The sequence below is a fragment of the Rana temporaria genome, chromosome 8 (genome assembly GCF_905171775.1).
Source record: "Rana temporaria chromosome 8, aRanTem1.1, whole genome shotgun sequence".
Taxonomy (NCBI): domain Eukaryota; kingdom Metazoa; phylum Chordata; class Amphibia; order Anura; family Ranidae; genus Rana; species Rana temporaria.
Window position 1 is genome coordinate 5461482 of NC_053496.1, and position 21982 is coordinate 5483463.

Sequence of the window (21982 nt, forward strand, 5' to 3'; positions counted from 1 at the left end):
CCCACTTCTCCTTCTGTCTGCCTTTGCCACCGTCTCAACCGTCACCAAACCCCCCCCCCCTTTTTTTGGCTTTATCAAAAGGAGCCAATAGGAGGGTGGAGGGGTTCTCTCTTCATCCCCCCCCCCCTTTTGTTTCTTGTACATTTTTGTTCTTGATACAATGTATATATATAGAGATGTGCGTCACATGCTTGTTATTCAGTAGACTCGATTTCTCTCTCTCTCTCTCTCTCTCTCTCTCTCTCTCTCTCTCTCTCTCTCTCTCTCTCTCTCTCTCTCTCTCTCTCTCTCTCTCTCTCTCTCTCTCTCTCTCTCTCTCCTCTCTCTCCCTTCTCTCTCTCCTCTCTCTTTTACTCAGGTCACTTTGACAAGCTCACTCTCCTCCCACTAGCATTGCAATTAGCATATTAATAAACCACAGTACTGCCAGTGGAGAGAGAGAGAGAGAGAGCGAGGAGAGAGCGAGGAGAGAGCGAGAGAACGCACATACAAGCTCACATACAGAGACAGAATAAAAATTCCTCCTGCCTGCTTCCTCTGAGGCCCAATTTCTGCTCTTTTTTTTTTTTTTTAGGAAGGGGGGCTCATTTCTTTTTTGTTTTTTTTTTGTTCTCCGAGATTCCGCACGGGCATTTTATGCCAGGAGCCGTAGCCGCGGGCACCCAGTACCTTCTCGGTTTCAGACCAGGCATGTGAAGATGTCAGTGGGCTGCGCATGTCCTGGTAAGTGCCTCTTCTTTATTATTATTATTCACCGATAATTAACTGGGAATCAATTTGCTTAAGTCGTCTTTTGTCGCAGAAAACCGGGGGGCCTGTGGATGTTCTTTTTGCATCAAAGAAACAAACGTGACCTGTGTGGTGGCATTACCTTGGAGTGGATGGAAGGTGGTTGTGGTGGTGATTGTGGAAGGGGGGCAAGAAACAAAAGTGACCTGTGTGTTGGCTTTACCTTGAAGTGGATCGAAGGTGGTGGTGGCGGTGCTGGTGGTGGTGGTGGTGGAAGTGGGCAAGAAACAAAAGTAACCTGTGTGGTGGTTTTACCTTGGAGTGGTTCGAAGGTGGCAGTGGTGATGGTCGAAGGGGGCAAGAAACAAATGTGACCTGTGTGTTGGCTTTACCTTGGAGTGGATCGAAGGTGGTGGTCGAAGGGGGAAAGAAACAAATGTGACCTGTGTGGTGGCTTTACCTTGGAGTGGATCGAAGGTGGTGGTGGTGCTGGTGGTGGTGGTGGTCGAAGGGGGCAAGAAACAAATGTGACCTGTGTGTTGTCTTTACCTTGGAGTGGATCGAAGGTGATGGTGATGTCGAAGGGGGAAAGAAACAAACGTGACCTGTGTGTTGGCTTTACCTTGGAGTGGATTGAAAGTGGTGGTGGTGGTTGAAGGGGGCAAGAAGCAAAAGTGACCTGTGTGTTGGCTTTACCTTGGAGTGGATCGGAAGTGGTGGTGGTGGTTGAAGGGGGCAAAAAGCAAAAGTGACCTGTGTGTTGGCTTTCCCTTGGAGTGGATCGAAGGTGGTGGTGGAAGGTGGCAAGAAACAAATGTGACCTGTGTGTTGGCTTTACCTTGGAGTGGATCGAAGGTTTTGGTGGTGGAAGAGGGCAAGAAACAAAAGTAACCTGTGTGTTGGCTTTACCTTGGAGTGGATCGAAGGTGGTGGTGGTGGAAGGGGGCAAGAAACAAAAGTGACCTGTGTGTTGGCTTTACCTTGGAGTGGATCGAAGGTGGTGGTGGTGGAAGGGGGGCAAGAAACAAAAGTGACCTGTGTGTTGGCTTTACCTTGAAGTGGATCGAAGGTGGTGGTGGTGGTGGAAGAGGGGCAAGAAACAAAAGTGACCTGTGTGTTGGCTTTTCTTTGAAGTGGATCGAAGGTGGTGGTGGTGTTGGTGGTGGTGGAAGGGATCAAGAAACAAACCTGACCTGTGTGGTGGCTTTACCTTGGAGTGGTTCGAAGGTGGCAGTGGTGATGGTCGAAGGGGGCAAGAAACAAATGTGACCTGTGTGTTGGCTTTTCCTTGAAGTGGATCGAAGGTGGTGGTGGTGGAACAGGGCAATAAACAAACCTGACCTGTGTGTTGGCTTTACCTTGGAGTGGATCGAAGTGGGTGGTGGTGGAAGGTGGGGGGGGGGGGGGGGGGATGCAATAAAAATCCCAGAGTTCCTAAATAGGAACCAATCAGAAGTGCTTGTGGATCTTTGACCTTGGGTCACGTAGTTAGTAGGCTTGAGGTTGACCAAAAAAAATAAAAAAAAAATTGTGGCCTGGATTGGCGAGCTGCAAAAATAAAATAAAAAATGTGTTTTCTGGAATGTAGCGCGTTGCAATTTTTTGTTGTTTTTCTCCCCCCCCCCCCCGGCAAAGAGACGGGGGGTTACTAGAGGTCGTTGTGGTCCCTGCGGGCCGGTGAAAGGCCCATTTTTGGACCCGGTTTCCCTTGATCTCGGGTAACTCTTCCGGCTCCGGTTTGGTTCGGGGCGAATAATATTGAACTGCCTGTTGATTGCGGCGGCGGTGTCGGAACCCGAAGGTATTAATATTTGCGTCACGCTAGAGCTGTATACATATTGGTGGTTGTTGTTGTTGGGGGGTGTTGGGGGGGGGGGGGGGTTGTGTGCCAGATGTTTTTTTTTTTTTTTGGAAAAGGCGCTGGAGTTGTAGGTTTTCGGCGCAGATTGTACGGCTTGTTCTTCTCTCTGGATGTGTTTAGCGAGGAGGACACCTTTGCGGCGTGCAAATCCGCAGGGACTCATTATCAACGTCTAAGAGAAAGACGAGGAAACATTAGGACCGCGTTTAACCCAGTGGCTGCTGGATTCTCTGAGGACCGAGGAAACTCTCATGGGGGGGGGGGTTTGCTAGGCAACGTACCTTGAGAAATGTTGTTTTTGTATTTGGTGTTTTATTATTTTTATTTTTTTATTTTTTTAAGCTTTGTTTTCTATTGACTTCAATGTGACTGTAATAAATACTCATGCAGCGTTGGTATACTGTACATTGTATCAATAATATTATTATTAATAATAATAATGATACTATTATTTTTGTTTTGTTTTTAATAAATAATATTCCTTATTTTTTTTAAGCTTTGTTTTCTATTGACTTCAATGTGGCAGCATTGGTATACATTGTGTCGATATCAAAAATATTATTATTAAATAATAATAATAATAATAATAATAATAATGATGATATTATTATTATTTTTATTATTAAAAAAATAATAATAAATAACATTCCTTATTTTTTTAAGCTTTGTTTTCCATTGATTTCAATGTGGCAGCATTGGTATACATTGTGTCGATATCAAAAATATTATTAATAATAATAATAATAATAATAATAATGATGATAATATTATTATTATTTTTATTAATAAAAAAACAATATTCCTTATTTTTTTAAGCTTTGTTTTCTATTGACTTATATGTTTCTGTAATACTCATACAGCATTGGTATACATTGTATCAATATCAATCATTTTATTAATAATAATAATAATAATAATAATAATAATAATAATAATAATAATAATAATGATACTATTATTGTTATTTTTATTATTACATTTTTTTTAATAAATAATATTCCTTATTTTTTTAAGCTTTGTTTTCTATTGACTTCAATGTGGCAGCATTGGTGTACATTGTATCGATATCAAAAATATTATTAATATATAATAATAATGATATTATTATTATTATTATTTTTATTATTAAAAAAATAATAAAAAATAATATTCCTTATTTTCTTAAGCTTTTTCTATTGACTTCAATGTGACTGTAATAAATACTCATGCAGCGTTGGTATACATTGTATCAATAATATTATTACTATTAATAATACTGTTAATATTATTATTTTTATTAAAAAAATAAAAATAATAATAAATAATATTCCTCTAGTGTTGGTGTTGGGCATTATTAATATTAAGAATAATAATGATATTATTATTATTTTATTATTATTAAAAAATAATAATAAATAATGTTCCTCTAGTATTGGTGTTGGGCATAATATTTTTTTTTTTTTTATTATTAAAAAATAAGAATAAGAATAAATAATATTCCTCTAGTATTGGTGTTGGACATTATTATAAATAATAATAATATTATTATTTGTATTATTAAAAAAAAATAATAATAAATAATATTCCTCTAGTGTTGGGCTCTTTGAGGTGATCCCACATTTCCCTGGCTTGGTACGAGACACCTGTTCAGAATAAGATTTGGTGACTCCTGACTTGTGGCATCAGCATCCCCCCCCCCCCTCCAATGACTCACATTGGTTCAGGTAGAGTAAGAAATACTCCATATGACCAAAGTATGAGGACTTCCCTCCAAATTGCTGAGTTCATTGTATCGATAATAATATTTAGAATATTTCTATAGTGTTGGGTTGGTGTTGGGCTCTTTGAAGAGTTCTCACATATCTCTGGCCTGGGTACGAGACGCCTGTTAAGGATATGATATGGTGGCTTCATACTTGTTGCCTTGGTTCAGGTTCAGATTGGTTGCCTTCGTTCAGGTAGAGTAAGAAATACTCCATATGACCGAAGTATGGGGACTTCCCTCCAAGTTATTGAGTTCAGGTCCTCCAAGCCTGTCTAAGAGTATCTCTGGCTTGGTACGAGACGCCTTTTTAGGATCAGAGTTGGAATAATAATAATGATAAGTAATATTTCTCTAGTGTTGGGCTCTTTGAAGAGATCCCACATTTCTCTGGCATCGGCATCTTGCCCCCCATGTGTTGCCTTGGCTCAGGTAGAGTGAGAAATACTCCATATGACCACCAAAGTATGGGGGCTTCTCTCGAGTCCATTGTATCAATAATAATAACAAATAATATTTCGAATATTTCTATAGCTTTCTATAGGTTGGTGTTGGGCTCTTTGAAGAGTTCTCACGTATCTGTCTTGGTTACGAGACACCTGTTAAGGATAAGATATGGTGGCATCAGCATTTGACCCCCCCCCCCCCCTTCATGCTTTGCCTTGGTTCAGGTGGAGAAATACTCCATATGACCAAAGTATGAGGTCTTCCCACCAGGTTATTGAGTTCAGGTCCACCAAGCCTGCCTAAAGCTGCTGTTCAGAGGATTACAGGAAGACAATATTAAGATAGTCATCAGGTATTTGTCATTTTTCTTTCTTTTTGGATTTAGTGGATAGATTTGTTTTCAATTGACGCCAATGTTACCGTAATAAATACTCATGCTGCCCTGGTATACGTTGTATCGACAATAGTAATAATAAATAATATTTCTCTAACATTTGGTGACTCCTGACTTGTGGCATCAGCATCTTGACCCCTCCCATGCGTTGCCTTGGTTCAGGTAGAGTAACAAATACTTTATATGACCAAAGTATTGGGCTTCCCTCCAAATTATTGAGTTCATTGTATCGATATTGTTGGTGTTGGTGTTTTGGCTCCCACATTTCTCTGGTATCACCATCATGGTCCCCATGACTTGCTTTAGTTCAGGTAGAAGAAATGCTCCACATGACCAATGTATGGGGACCTCCCGCCATTATTATTGAGTTCAGGCCCACCAAGCCTCTCTCAGAGCTTCTGTGGAAGGGATTCCAGGAAGCCAATATAAAGGTGGACATCAGGTATTTCTATAGGGTTGGGGTTGGACTCTGAAGTCACGTATATCTGTGGCTTGGTACAGGACACCTGTTCAGAATAAGATTTGGTGATCTGTAAGTTGTGGCATCGGCATCATGCCCAACAATGAGTTGCCTTGGCTCAGGTAGAGTAAAAAATGTTCCATATGACCAAAGTATGGGGACTTCCCTCAAAACTGTTGAGTTCATTGTGTATCCGGCTTAAGAAATACTTTATATAACCAAAGTATGAGGACTTTCCTCCAAATTATTGAGTTCATTGTATCGATATTGTATCAATAATAACAAGTAATATTTTGAATATTTCTATAGGGTTCGGTTGGTGTTGGGCTCTTTGAAGGGTTGTCATGTATTTCTGGCTTGGTACAAGAGACCTGGCAACAGCATCTTGCCCCCCCCCCCCATGTGTTGCCTTGGTTCAGGTGGAGTAAAAAATGCTCCATATGAACAAAGTATGGGGGCTTCTATAGGGTTGGGTTGGTGTTGGGCTCTTTGAGGGGTTGTCATGTATTTCTGGCTTGATACAAGACACCTATTAAGGATACGATTGGTGACTCCTGGCCTTGTGGCAATGGCATCTTGCCCCTCCCATGTGTTGCCTTGGTTCAGGTGGAGTAAAACATGCTCCATATGACCAAAGTATGAGGAATTTCCTCCAAATTTATTGAGTTCATTGTATCAATATTGTATCAATAATAATAATGATATAAAGTAATATTTAGAATATTTCTATAGTGTTGGGTTGGTGTTGGGCTCTTTGAAGAGTTCTCATGTATCTCTTTCTTGGTACGAGACACCTGTTAAGGATATGATTTGGTGGCATCATACTTGTGGCATCAGCAATTTGACCCCCCCCCCCTCCATGTGTTGCCTTGGTTCAGGTGGAGTAAAAAATACTCCATATGACCAAAGTATGGGGACTTCCCTCCAAATGGTTTAGTTCATTGTGTATCAGGCTTAAGAAATACTTCATATAACCAAAGTATGAGGACTTTCCTCCAAATTGTTGAGTTCATTGTATGGATATAGTATCAATAATAATAATAATAAGTAATATTTAGAATATTTCTATAGGGTTGGGTTGGTGTTGGGCTCTTTGAAGGGTTGTCATGTATTTCTGGCTTGGTACAAGACACCTGTTAAGGATAAGATTTGGTGACTCCAGGCCTTGTGGCAATGGCATCTTGCCCCCCATGTGTTGCCTTGGTTCAGGTGGAGTAAGAAATGCTCCATATGACCTAAGTATGGGGACTTTCCTCCAAATCTATTGAGTTCATTGTATCGGTAATAATAATAACAAGTAGTATTTAGAATATTTCTATAGCGTTGAGTTGGTTTTGGGCTTTTTGAAGAGTTCTCACGTATCTCTTTCTTGGTACGAGACACCAGTTAAGGATAAGATATGGTGGTATCATACTTGTGGCATCAGCAATTTGCCCCCCCCCCCCCTTAATGCATTGCCTTGGTTCAGGTGGAGTAAGAAATGCTCCATATGACCAAAGTATGGGGGCTTCTATAGGGTTGGTGTTGGGCTCTTTGAAGGGTTGTCATGTATTTCTGGCTTGGTACAAGACACCTGTTAAGGATACGATTTGGTGACTCCTGGCCTTGTGGCAATGGCATCTTGCCCCCCTCATGTGTTGCCTTAGTTTAGGTGGAGTAAAAAATACTCAATATGACGAAATCATGGGACTTCCCTTCAAATTAAGGTTTGGTGCACCAAGCCTGTCTAAGGGCTGCTGTGCAGAAGATTACAGGAAGCCAATATAAAGGTAGACGTCAGGAATTTTTTGCTAGCTGTACACTTTTTAAATTTTTTTTTTTTTTTTTTTTGCATTTAGTGGGTAGATTTGTTTTCCATTGACTCCAATGTGACCGTAATAAATACTCATGCAGCATTGGTATACATTGTATCAACACTAGTAATAATAATACAAAATAATATTTCTATAGTGTTGGGTTGGTGTTGGGCTCTTTGAAGAGTTGTCACGTAGATCTGGCTTGGTACGAAACACCTATTAAGGTATTTAGTGATCATGACTTGTGGTATCGGCATCTTAACCCCCGCCCCCTCCCCCCATGTGTTGCCGTAGTTCAGGTAGATTAACCACTTAAGCCTCTTTTTGAGATTTGTTGTTTACAAGTTTTTTTTTTTTTGCTAGAAAATTACTTAGAACCCCCAAACATTATACATTTTCTTTTCTAATACCCTGGAGAATAAAATGGCGGTCGTTTGCCATACTTTTTGTCACACCGTATTTGCACAGCCGTCTTACAAGCGCACTTTTTTTGGGGGGAAAAATACCCTTTTTTGAATTAAAAAAAATAAGACAACATTAAAGTTAGCCCAATTTCATTTTTTATAGTGTGAAAGATAATGTTACGCCGAGCAGGGCCGCCATCAGGGGGGGGTACAGGCAGTACACCTGTAAGGGGGCTCGGATGGCAAGCCCCTTTAAAAAAAAAAAACTTTTTTTTTAGGGGTCAGGAGGTCCCCAGTGCCCCGCATGACAACCCCCCTTTTTTAATTCCCGGAGATCCCCAGGGCCCCGCATGACAACCCCCCTTCTCAATTTGCGGCAGTAAATTTGCCGAGTAAATTGATACCCAACATGTCACGCTTCAAAATTGCGCCCGCTCGTGGAATGGCGACAAACACTTGCCCTTAAAAATCTCCATAGGCGACGTTTAAAAAAATTCTACAGGTTGCATGTTTTGAGTTAGAGGAGGTCTGGGGCTAGAATTATTGCTCTTGCTCTAACGATCGCGGGGACACCTCACTTGTGTGGTTAGAACACCGTTTTCATATGCGGGCGCTGCTCGCGTATGCGGTCTCTTCTGCGCGCAAGCTCGTCGGGACGGGGCGCTTTAAAACATTTTTTTTTCTAATTTATTTTACTTTATTTTATTGATTTAGACACAGTTTTATTTTTTTTTAAATGGGTCACTTTTATTCCTACTACAAGGAATGTAAACATCCCTTGTAATAGAAAAAAAGCATGACATGTCCTCTTACATATGAGATCTGGGGGGGGCCGCCATATTCCCCCTCACTCATCTCCATACCCAACCACAGGAAGGACCAGAGAATCCGCCGCAGAGACCACCATTATCGGAAACCGGACCACCGGCTGAAGACGAGGCTACCGGGGTTAGGGTGGCTAGCTGGTGCCATAACAGAGATATCCCTCTTCAAAGTGTCGCCGTATATCGGCGCGGCGGTCCGGAAGTGGTTAAGAAAAATACTCCATATGTTCACGAGGGTGTGGGGACTTGCGCCAAGGACTACAAGAAGCCAATATAAAGGTAGACGTCTGGTATTTATACTGGTTGTACAGTTTGTGATTTAACCACTTAAGGACCGCCTCCTGCAGATATATACGTCGGCAGAATGGCACGGCTGGGCACGTACCTGTACGTCCTCTTTAAGTGCCCAGCCGTGGGTCGCGGGTGCACGCCCGCGACCCGGTCCGAAGCTCTGTGACCGCGGGACCCAATTGCCGCTGGAGTCTCGCGATCGGTCCCCGGAGCTGAAGAACGGGGAGAGGTGAGTGTAAACACAGCTTCCCCGTTCTTCACTGTGGCGCTGTCATCGATCGTGTGTTCCCTGCTATAGGGAAACACGATCAATGACGTCACACGTCCAGCCACACCCCCCTACAGTTAGAAACACAAATGAGGTCACACTTAACCCCTTCAGCGTCCCCTAGTGGTTAACGACCAAACGGCAATTGTCATTTTCACAGTAAACAATGCATTTTTAATGCATTTTTTGCTGTGAAAATGACGATGGTCCCAAAAATGTGTCAAAATTGTCCGAAGTGTCCGCCATAATGTCGCAGTCGCGAAAAAAAACGCTAATCGCCGCCATTAGTAGTAAAAAAAAAAAAAACATAAAAATGCAATAAAACTATCCCCTATTTTATAAATTTTGCGCAAACCAATCGATAAACGCTTATTGCGATTTTTTTTTTTTTTACCAAAAATAGGTAGAAGAATACGTATCGGCCTAAACTGAGGAAAAAAAACGTTTTTTATATATTTTTGGGGGGATATTTATTACAGCAACAAGTAAAAAATATTGCATTTTTTTTTTCAAAATTGTCGCTCTATTTTTGTTTATAGTGCAAAAAATAAAAACCGCACAGGTGATCAAATACCACCAAAAGAAAGCTCTATTTGTGGGGGGAAAAAAGGACGCCGATTTTGTTTGGAAGCCACGTCGCACAACCGCGCAATCGTCAAATTAAAGCGACGCAGTGCCGAATCGCAAAAACTGGCCACTGCCTAAAGGTTCCGGGTCTTAAAGGAACACTAAAGGTTCGTTTTTTATTAGATCAATTGATTGCTGTAAGCTAGAGCATTTAAATATCACTTACCTCGTTTTTCCTTTTGACCTCCAAAATACAGTAATCCAGGTTTGAAAATGCCATTTCCTGTCTCTCCTCTTCTTGCTTTCCACCAGCATCTGAGCCGTTTTGCATGGTGGAAAGCAGAATGTGCTCACCCCCTCCCTATGACTACAGCCCTGCGTGAAGATGCTCTCTTATCCCTCACAGGCATGAAGGCCAAGCCTAATGGGAACTGTAGTTCCCATTAGGCCGTGATGTAGCTAGAATGAATGTGCACCGCAAACCAGGAAGTCAGTGAGAATAACGATTCAGGAGTGACGGAGGTGAATAAAACAGCTCGATAACAACAGGTATCAAACTAGTTATAATGCAAAACATTACTTATTACTTTATCAGCTACTGTCAGACTTTAATTTAAGAGGAAAATATATTTGTCTTTACAACCCCTTTAAGTGGTTAATTTTTCTTCTTAGTTTACAAAGAAATAAACTGAAACATACAAAACAAGCTCAATGGTACATTACGGAAGGCAAAAAATACAAAAACGCACCAAGTCCAGAGGCCATAAAGATCCGTATTAAAAAGAAAAAGAAAGGATAGGATTGGAATGGTTTAGCCCGGGAACAGGGAATGATGGGAGGTTGTAATTTGAACTCCACCATTTCCTCCTGGGATCAATCCCACGTCACCGGGGAAAGGGCAGGTGAAGGCGCAAAACAACATCTGTGAGACTTCTTCTTCAGCGCTGATTTCGCAGATAAAGATCTCCATTGATTTCTTTAATGAATGTATAACTGAATGCAATGTTAACTTTTTATCTATATGGAGTTCCCTGTCCATATATAATATGTGGTCAAGTTGTTTTTTTGGTCACCTGACTATCACGCCAACAGGATAGGCAGGGCTGTCTTAATGAGAGGGCACACCTGGGCACTGCCCAGGGGCTCCAGCTGCACGAGGGGCCCCTGCACTTTCCCCAAAGCAGCCCACGCTGCCCAGGAAATTGGGGGGGCCCCATGATGGCACTGAGAGTGATGGATACACAGGGGAGGCAGTCTGCCTCCTACCTACTTGATGTCTGTTTACCTGCACTGTCATCATTGAAGGGGCCCCAGAGCATTACTTTGCTCAGGGGCCCATGATGCTATTAAGACGGCCCTGAGATACGGTCAGGTATGTGGACCAAAATTTTTCGGGGGGCGCAAACAAACTGAAAAATTCTGTAAAAAAAAAACATCAATTGCAGCCTCACTGTACCAAACGCAACCACTGTGCCCATCAAACGCTCCCACTGTGCCCATCAAACGCTCCCACTGTGCCCATCAAACGCTCTTACTGTGCCCTATGTGCTGCCACTGTGCCCTATGTGCTGCCACTGTGCCCCACGTGCTGCCACTGTGCCCCAAATATTGCCACTGTGCCCCATGTGCTGCCACTGTGCCCCATGTGCTGCCACTGTGCCCCAAATATTGCCACTGTGCCCCAAATATTGCCACTGTGCCCCATGTGCTGCCACAGTGCCCCAAATATTGCCACTGTGCCCCATATGTGCCACTGTGCCTCAAATGCTACCACTGTGGCCCATATGCTGCCACTGTGCCCCAAATAGTGCCACTGTGCCCCATGTTCTGCCACTGTGCCCCATGTTCTGCCACTGTGCCCCATGTGCTCCCACTGTGCCCCATGTGCTGCCACTGTGCCCCATGTGCTGCCACTGTGCCCCATGGGCTGCCACTGTGCCCCAAATATTGCCACTGTCCCCAAAATATTGCCACTGTGCCCCATGTGCTGCCACTGTGCCCCATGTGCTGCCATTGTGCCCCCTGTCCTCTGCCCGGCACTTGCCTTGTGTCGGGTGGGCAACGGGTGACGGCGGCAGGTGGTGAGCGGTGTCCGGTGTCCTCCATCTTCCCTGACCATGATTGCTTCTCCCGCCCGCTCCTCCTCTCGTCCTGTGCTGTGATGTGATTGATAGGCGTCCAATCACAGCGCCTGTCGCTCCAGCCAATCAGGTGACAGGTAACACAGACCCGGTGCACCTGATTGGCTGAGAGGCGGTTCAATGTTAGGAAAGCGGATTCCTTCGCTTTCCTAACTTACAGCTGAGTGAGAAGCGAACACACAGCGTTGCGCCTGCTTCTCACTATTTTGGACACCTATTAGAGCCAATGGCTCTAATAAGGTGCATCCAAAAAACACCCCCGCCAATGTAATTTAGGTGTCCGGTGACTGAAAAGGGGCCAGGCACCTGAATAGGGGGTGCCAACAGCGACCATAGATAGAATCATCCATTGCACGAATCTATCTTTGGTGATTGGAGAGTGACAGGAGAGGGGGGGGGGGTAGGGTGACGCTCCTGTGCCTTTTATGGATGCACCACCACTGATGTGGACCTCCTCCGAATGATGGAGGTCCGGTGTTTCCAATGGTAATGCTCCATCATACAAAGACATTGTAGACCAGCTACTCTCAGTTGGGGTTTCCATGGCACCCTAGGGTTCCTCCAGAGGTTGCTAGGGGCTCCCTGAACTGTGATCTCCCATCTGGTGGTTCCTGCGTAGTTTTGGGTCCATAGCCACTCGGCAGAGCCCCCTGCACGACCCCAAAGATCTGTTTAGGGATCACCACCACTCGAAAGGGGGGATTCTTCTCACTGGCCACCAATCTAAGGGACATTTTTCCCCTGTGTGCAAAGCCAGATCCATAAAGACATGATTTCACCAGCTTGGTGCGGAGGAATGCGAGTGTCCTGTACGGAACCCTGACCGGAACCCTACTGAACACCTTTGAGAGGAATTGTCAACCAAGTCTTGGCTCCCAATATGGGGCCCAGTTTGGTATAGAGGAACTCAAGTGTCCTACACAGAGCCCTGTCCTCAACCCCCCTGTTGGAAGTTGGGGGCAAAATAGGGGGCTAGAGGCTCTGCAGCAATCTAGGGGGGCACTGTGAGTGCTGAGGTCTCCCAGGGGGCGCTGTGGGACAAATTTGGAGGTTGGGGGCACAATGGGGCGCTAGGGCCTTTGTAGCAAGCTAGGGCGCAGTATGGGGGTTGAGGTCTCTCAGGTGGTGTTGTGGAGCATTGTTGGAGGTTGGGGGCACAATAGTGCGCTAGGGCCTTTGTAGAAAGCTAGGAGGTACTGCGAGGGCTGAGATCTCTCAAGGGGTGTTGTGGAAGATTGTTGGAGGTTTGGGGGCACAATGGGGGCCTAGAGCCTCTGTAGCAGGCTAGGGGGCACTGTGAGGGCTGAGGTCTCCCAGGGGGTGCTGTGGGACATTGATGGAGGTTGGGGGCACAATGGGGGGCTGGAGGCTTGGCAGCAAGCTAGGGGGCACTGTGTGAGGGCTGAGGTCTCCCAGGAGGTACTGTGGGACACTGTTGGAGGTTGGGGTCACACTGGGGGGGCTACAGGCTCTGCAGCAAGCTAGGGGGCACTGTGAAGGCTGAGGTCTCTCAGGGGGTGCTGTGAGACACTGTTGGAGGTATGGGGCACTAGGGCCTTTGTAGAGGGCTAGCGGGCATTGTGGGGGCTGAGGTCTCCCAGGGGATGCTGTGGGACATTGATGGAGATTGGGGTCACAATGGGGGGCTGGAGGCTCTGTAGCAAGCTAGGGGGCACTGTGAGGGCTGAGGTCTCTCAGGGGGTGCTGTGGGACATTGATGGAGGTTGGGGGCACAATGGGGGGCACAGGAAGCTCTGCAGCACTTCATACAGAACGAATGTACACTCAGTTTCACTGGATGAATGACTCTGCAATTTTCTTCTTCTAATAAATGCCCCCCAAAGTGTGAGATGGTAGAAAATAAAATATTTGACCATCGCATTGGGTCGGTGTACTTTATACGGCTTTCTGTTTGTTGGGGAACTACAAGTTCCAGCAGACACGCATTTTTGGGACATTTTTATATTTTTTTGTCTTATTTTTTCTGGTTTTAAATCTTCGCTCTGAAGCCCAGTGTCAGATGAAGGGGCACGGAGTGTATGTAATTCGGAAAGATCGCTGTGTGTGCGTTTCCAGGCACGACGGAAGAAGCCAATTAGCGTGTAGTAACAGAAAGGCGCACCATAATTGTTATGTAAGATTCATTATGATGTGTTAACTTCACACCCAAAAAAGCTGTCTGACACCTTCCAGACACGGGGAGCCGAGGGCAGGGGGACGGACTATCTCAATATATTAAGTCATTACCGCGGCAATGTGCGCTCCAAACGTTTTGGCGTTGTATGCGAGGGAATGTACAGAGATTGTTTTTTAAATTTACTGGCCAGGACAAAAAATAAATAAATAATACAATGTAACTTTTTTTGTTGTACAGATGTATATGAAATGTTGCAAATATTGTATCTGTCCATCCTGCAGGTGGCGCCCTTGGCTACATCCGTCCTCTATTGTTTTGCCTCTTGTTGGGGGGAAAAAAAATAACTTGATGTTTACAGTGCTCAGTAGCTCAACCCTTTTACTGCCAGAGCTCTTTTTATCTTTTTTTGCACATTTGTTTAACCGCTTGAACACTGGAAGTTTTTACCCCCCTCATGCAGCGGCAGCTGGTGCACAAAATATTTGGGGGGGCGCAAACAAACTGAAAAAAAAACCTGATCAATTGCAGCCACTGTGCCCATTAAACGCAGCCGCTGTGCCCATCAATTGCTGCTTCTGTGCCCATCAATTGGTGACACTGTGCCCACTAATTGCCGCCACTGTGCCCACCAATTGCTGCTACTGTGCCCCATCAATTGCTGCCCGTGTGCCCATCAATTGCCCATCAATTGCTGCCAGTGTGCCCATCAATTGCTGCCAGTGTGCCCATCAATTGCTACCAGTGTGCCCATCATTTGCTGACACTGTGCCCATCAATTGCCGCCACTGGGCCCATCAATTGCCGCCACTGGGCCCATCAATTGCCGCCACTGGGCCCATCAATTGCCGCCACTGGGCCCATCAATTGCTGCCAGTGTGCTCATCAATTGCCTCCACTGTGCCCATCAATTGCAGCAACTCTTCCCTATCAATTGCCGCCACTGTGCCCATCAATTGCCGCCACTGTGCCCATCAATTGCAGCCACTGTGCCCATCAATTGCAGCCACTGTGCCCATCAAACGCAGCCAGTGTGCTCATCAATTGCTGCTTCTGTGCCCATCAATTGGTGACACTGTGCCCACTAATTGCCGCCACTCTGCCCATCAATTGCTGCTACTGTGCCCCATCAATTGCTGCCCGTGTGCCCATCAATTGGCGCTTCTGTGCCCATCAATTGGCGCTTCTGTGCCCATCAATTGCTGACACTGTGCCCATCAATTGCCGCTACTGTGCCCATCAATTGCCGCTACTGTGCCCATCAATTGCCGCCACTGTGCCCATCAATTGCCGCCACTGGGCCCATCAATTGCCGCCACTGGGCCCATCAATTGCCGCCACTGGGCCCATCAATTGCCGCCCCTGGGCCCATCAATTGCCGCCACTGGGCCCATCAATTGCCGCCAGTGTGCCCATCAATTGCCTCCACTGTGCCCATCAATTGCAGCAACTCTTCCCTATCAAACGCAGCCACTGTGCCCATCAATTGCCGCCACTGTGCCCATCAATTGCCGCCACTGTGCCCATCAATTGCAGCCACTGTGCCCATCAAATGCAGCCACTGTGCCCATCAAACGCAGCCAGTGTGCTCATCAATTGCTGCTTCTGTGCCCATCAATTGGTGACACTGTGCCCACTAATTGCCGCCACTCTGCCTATCAATTGCTGCTACTGTGCCCCATCAATTGCTGCCCGTGTGCCCATCAATTGGCGCTTCTGTGCCCATCAATTGCTGACACTGTGCCCACCAATTGCTGACATTGTGCCCATCAATTGCCGCTACTGTGCCCATCAATTGCTGCTACTGGGCCCATCAATTTCCGCCACTGGGCCCATCAATTGCCGCCACTGGGCCCATCAATTGCCGCCACTGGGCCCATCAATTGCTGCCAGTGTGCCCATCAATTGCAGCAACTCTTCCCTATCAATTGCCGCCACTGTGCCCATCAATTGCCGCCACTGTGCCCATCAATTGCTGCCAGTGTGCCTATCAATTGATGACACTGTGCCCACCAATTACTGACACTGTGCCCACCAATTACTGACACTGTGCCCACCAATTACTGACACTGTGCCCACCAATTGCTGACACTGTGCCCATCAATTGCCACCACTGTACCCATTAATTTCCACCAGTGTGCCCATCAATTGCGGCTACTGTGCCCATCATCAATTGCTGCCAGTGTACATCCCCCTGCCCACCCGGCACTTACCTTGCCTCGGGGGAGACATTTGTTTGGGGGGGGGAAGATTTTTTGCAGTGGTGGGTTCTTAGAAGGGGGGTACATTTCTTCTGAGGGAGGGGGTATGTCAGGGTGGGCATTGATCCTGTGCCCAGTCTTGTCTCATTTCCCGCTCTCAGCTGACAGCGGTGAGCCCAGCGGTCTTCTCCCACCGGAACGCATTCACTCGATGTTCTGAGAGACGGCCTTCTGTCACAGAGTTTCGTGGACTCCGGGGGGGGAGCGGTATCAGTCCTGAGACAGACGGTCAGAGCAGACAGCGATGGAGTCAGCGGGTCTACTCTCTATGGTTATAGATCCGGCACAGACGATCCATTCCTGAGCAGTGCCGGGGTTCTGGCCGCAGCGAGACACATAAAGCCGGCATCGTTTATTTCCTCAGGCGCCGGTCTCTCAGATAAAAGCGGTCCAATCAGCGCATTCACTTTCCAATGGTTCCCGGGCTGACCTGGGCGATCGGCAGCTCTGGGAACCGATCTGGTGCTGGAGGCGGCTGGGCACAGAGACGAGCGAAGGAAAGATGGCCTCTTCTCATCTCTATGACCCAGGAGGACCTGAGCCAGTTTTTATGCATAAAAGTTTTTCATCGTTTGTTATAAAATTTTGCAAACTGGTAATTTTTCTCCTTCACTGATGTGCGCTGATAGGAGACACTGATAGGCATCACTGACGGGCATTGATTTGCAGCACTGGTGGACACTTATTGGCAGCACTGGTGGGCACTAATAGGCTGCACTGATAGGTGACACTGATAAGGTGACACTGATTGGCAGCACTGGTGTGCACTGATAGGTGACACTGATGAAGAGGCAGTGATGGGCACTGATTGGCAGCACTGGTGGACACTGGAAGCACTGGTGGACACTGATTGGCAGCACTGATGGGTGACAATGATGAGGAGGCACTGATTGGCATCACTGGTGGTCACTGATTGGCAGCACTGATAGGTGCTACGGGGGGGCGTAGCGTAAATAGGATATGCTACGCCCGCACAAAGATACGCGCTCCTACGTGAATCTGGCCCTCAACGTGCAAATAGGAAAGCCGAGGAAGCGGTTATTTGCTCGCCTCGATGTCGCGTGTTGTGTACTTTATCAACCTCCATGAGCAAATATTATGTCCTCTGCGCTGTGAGGTTTATGTGTCGGGATCGCTGCGCCGTTTTACGAGGCTCGTTATAAAGTCGTAGCGTCCCGCAGCGCTCCGTATATCCGGATTTATCATTCATTGGAAAAGACGCAGGAGGAGATTTGTCAAGACAATTTGTGACGAGATTAGAATCGTCTATTGCCTCTCATTTAGAAAAGTATAAAAGTACTGTATGTAACATAAAACAACAAATATACAACATATGGAAAAAATTATGCAACATATGACAACAAACATGTAACATAAAACAACAAACATGTAACATAAAACAACAAACATGCAACATATGACAACAAACATGCAACACAAATCAACAAAAATGCAACATAAGACCACAAATATAAAACATAGCACAACAAACATGCAACATAGAACAAGAATAAAGTGGCCGGTGATTGTATATGCAACCCAAAACAAGAAATATGCAATATGCACTATATTACCAAAAGTATTGGGACGCCTGCCTTTACACGCACATGAACTTTAATGACCTCCCAGTCTTAGTCCATAGGGTTCGATATTGAGTTGGCCCCGCCCCTTTGCAGCTATAACAGCTTCACCTCTTCTGGGAAGGCCGTCCACAAGGTTTAGGAGTGTGTCTATGGGAATGTCTGACTATTCTTCCAGAAGAGCGTTTGTGAGGTCAGGCACTGATGTTGGACGAGAAGGCCTGGCTCGCAGTCTCCGCTCGAATTCACCCCAAAGGTGTTCTATCGGGTTGAGGTCAGGACTCTGTGCAGGCCAGTCACGTTCCTCCACCCCAAACTCGCTCATCCGTGTCTTTATGGACTTTTATATAGTGCCCGGGCAAGGGTTAAATTCCATTATATTGCTGGAACTAGAAGGCGGATCATTGATGATTACATTTCATTGAAGGATCTCCAGACACCGTCCTTTATGGATTGCAAAGTCGGCCATTCTATAGCAAAGGCCACAGACGCTGGTTTTAGAAAAAGCTCTCATCTTCTCGGCGTCCCGTGCGTCCATCGCGCTTTGCTTCATTGGCAGTTCTGGAGGAAGCTTTTATAGATCCTCTGTTACCTTTTACTTTACAATGTCATCCTGCGGAGATTTCCTTTCTTTGCTGTATAAAGCCCAACAAAGAAGATGCAAATAATTAGATGATGCTATTTATATTATTATTATTATTATTATTATTATTATTATTATTATTATTATTATTATTATTATTATTATTATTGTTGTTATAATTAGTATTACTATTTTATTATTTTTAGTAATATTCTTATTAATAGTATTAATAATAAAATTACAATTATTGTGCAATTAAAATTATATAAAAATAGAATTTTATTGTTTTTATTATTATTAATAATACTAATATGATTATTGTTGCTGTTATTATAAATATTCCTATTATTTTTTTATTAATATTTGTATTAATAGTATTAATAATACATTTACAATTATTGTGCAAATAAAATGATATAAAAAATAGAATTATTATTTGTATTTTTATTATTATTATTATTATTATTATTATTATTAATAAATAATGAGAATACAATAATTGTTGCTGTTATTATTATAAGTATTACTATTATTATTTTTATTAATATTCAAAATGATAGTATTAATAATACAATTACAATTATTGTGCAATTAAAATTATAGAGAGGCATATCAGTGGGAGGAATAGTGTCCCATCATTGGTGTCAGTGGGAGGAATAGTGTCCCATCATTGGTGTCAGTGGGAGGAATAGTGTCCCATCATTGGTGTCAGTGGGATGAATAGTGTCCCATCATTGGAGTCAGTGGGAGGAATAGTGTCCCATCATTGGTATCAGTGGGATGAATAGTGTCCCATCATTGGTGTCAGTGGGAGGAATAGTGTCCCATCATTGGTGTCAATGGGAGGAATAGTGCCCCATCATTGGTGTCAGTGGGAGGAATAGTGTCCCATCATTGGTGTCAATGGGAGGAATAGTGTCCCATCATTGGTGTCAGTGGGAGGAATAGTGCCCCATCATTGGTGTCAGTGGGAGGAATAGTGTCCCATTATTGGTGTCAGTGGGAGGAATAGTGTTCCCATCATTGGTGTCAGTGGGAGGAATAGTGTCCCATCATTGGTGTCAGTGGGAGGAATAGTGTCCCATCATTGGTGTCAGTGGGAGGAATAGTGTCCCATCATTGGTGTCAGTGGGAGGAATAGTGTCCCATCATTGGTGTCAGTGGGAGGAATAGTGTCCCATCATTGGTGTCAGTGGGAGGAATAGTGTCCCATCATTGGTGTCAGTGGGAGGAATAGTGTCCCATCATTGGTGTCAGTGGGAGGAATAGTGTCCCATCATTGGTGTCAGTGGGAGGAATAGTGTCCCATCATTGGTGTCAGTGGGAGGAATAGTGTCCCATCATTGGTGTCAGTGGGAGGAATAGTGTCCCATCATTGGTATCAGTGGGAGGAATAGTGTCCCATCATTGGTGTCAGTGGGAGGAATAGTGCCCTTGCTGGCATGTCCTGACCTTATCTGCCCATCACACAAGGTAATACCTCCATCCTCCGTCACTATAGACGGGAGGATTGGCGCGGATCTTATGACATGGGGGGAAACGAAGCTCATTTATTCGATTCTTGGTGGCGGCTGGAAGCCGTCATATATTTTAATTTCGTAGTTTGTTTGTTTTTTCATAGAAAATATAATTTCTGACAGTCTCTCAATTACAAAGCCGTTCCGAGCGATTTCCCCGCTCATTTCCATTGATCAAAAAAAAAATCTATTTTGCAAAAAATAAATAAAATGATGCCAATTATTAAAAACTCTTCTTTTTTTTATTAGTACAAGATGGTTGAGTTGATCATTTGTGACACCCCAGCGAGGTGCAGCCGGGGATTTATTTTTTTACTAGAAATAAGCTGAAGAAGTAAATTTATTTATTTATTTTTTGTTAAAAAAAATCGCAATAAACATTTATTGATCGGTTTGCGCAAAAGTTATAGCGTCTACAAAATAGGGGATAATTTTATGGAATTTTTATTAATATTTTTTTTTTTTACTAGTAATGGCGGCGATCTGCGATTTTTATCGTGACTGCGACATTGCGGTGGACACATCGGACACTTTTGATGCTTTTTTGGGACTATTGTCATTTACACAGCGATCAGTGCTATAAAAATGCATTGATTACTGTGTAAATGACACTGGCAGGGAAGGGGGTTAACCACTAGGGGGGTGAGGAAGGGTTTAAGTGTGTCCTAGGGAGTGATTCTAACTGTGTGGGGGATGGGCTATAAGAGACACGACACTGATCACTGCTCCCGATGAGGGAGCAGAAGATCAGTGTGCTGTCACTAGGCAGAACAGGGAGATGCCTTGTTTACATAGACATCCCCCCCCCCCCCGTTCTGCAGCTCCGTGACACGATCGCGGGACACCGGTGAGCATCGAGTCCGCGGGTGCCACGGGCACGGTGAAGGAGCATGCGGCGGGCGCACGCACCCGCACGGTGGCAAATTTTAAGCTTCAATCTCCCCTCCCCCAAATGATCAGACTGTACATTGTAACTTTGTAGCAAGTCACAAGGTTGGGAGGGTACAGCAGGACGTTTGTGAACACAAGCCAAGAACTGCATTCAGTTATAATATGGCTTCTGTAGCGATTGTATATGCTATATTATAATTTTTTATTGAATTTTAATTTATATATAATAATTTTTATTATATTATATATTATAATTTTTATAATAATTGTATTATTTATTAATTAATTATTTTATTATTCATTTTATTTGCAAATTTTTTATTTATTATTTTTTATTTTTTTATCTTACTACAAAAGTGGAGTTACCCTTTAAATAATAAAAAAATAAATAAAGCATGCAATAAAAACTGTGACACCGGACAGTTTTCTGCGCTGTAAAAAAAAAATTGATGTATATGCTATATTATTATTTTTTTATTGAATTTTAATTTATATATAATAATTTTTATAATAATTGTATTATTAATTAATTAATTTATTACTACTTTTATTTGCAAATTTTTTATTTATTTATTTTTTATTTTTATTTTTTATCTTACTACAAAAGTGGAGTTACCCTTTAAATAATAAAAATAATAAAGCATGCAATAAAAACTGTCACACCGGACAGTTTTCTGCGCTCTAAAAAAAAATTGATGTATATGCTATATTATTATTTTTTTTATTGAATTTTAATTTATATATAATAATTTTTATGACAATTATCATAAAAATTATAGTATATAATATAATAAAAATTATTATTTAAAGGGTAACTCCACTTTTGTAGTAAGATAAAAAAAATAAAATAAAATATTTGCAAGTAAAATGAATAATAAAATAATTAATTAATAATACAATTATTATAAAAATTATAATATATAATATATTAATTAATTTTATTTATTATTAATTTTATTTGCAAAATTTTTATTTATTTATTTATTTATTTATTTTTATTTGTATCTTACTACAAAAGTGGAGTTACCCTTTAAATAATAATTAAAAAAAATAATAAAGCATGCAATAAAAACTGTGACACCGGACAGTTTTC

General features: G+C 43.6%; 1 protein-coding gene across 8 annotated transcripts in view; it reads left to right on the top strand.

The window, feature by feature from the left end:
* Positions 1-355: 355 nt before the first annotated feature.
* The window catches only part of LDB1 (LIM domain binding 1), a 181315-nt gene continuing 159688 nt past the window's right edge, over positions 356-21982 (top strand). For 2 of the 8 annotated variants that reach the window (XM_040361224.1, XM_040361226.1), the window contains exon 1: positions 362-723. In XM_040361224.1, coding sequence (XP_040217158.1) covers positions 699-723 — 25 coding nt within the window. In that variant the 5' untranslated portion in view covers positions 362-698. Of the gene's footprint in view, positions 724-21982 lie in introns of all 8 variants that reach the window. The other 6 variants (XM_040361232.1, XM_040361233.1, XM_040361229.1 and 3 more) reach the window with 5 other exon arrangements.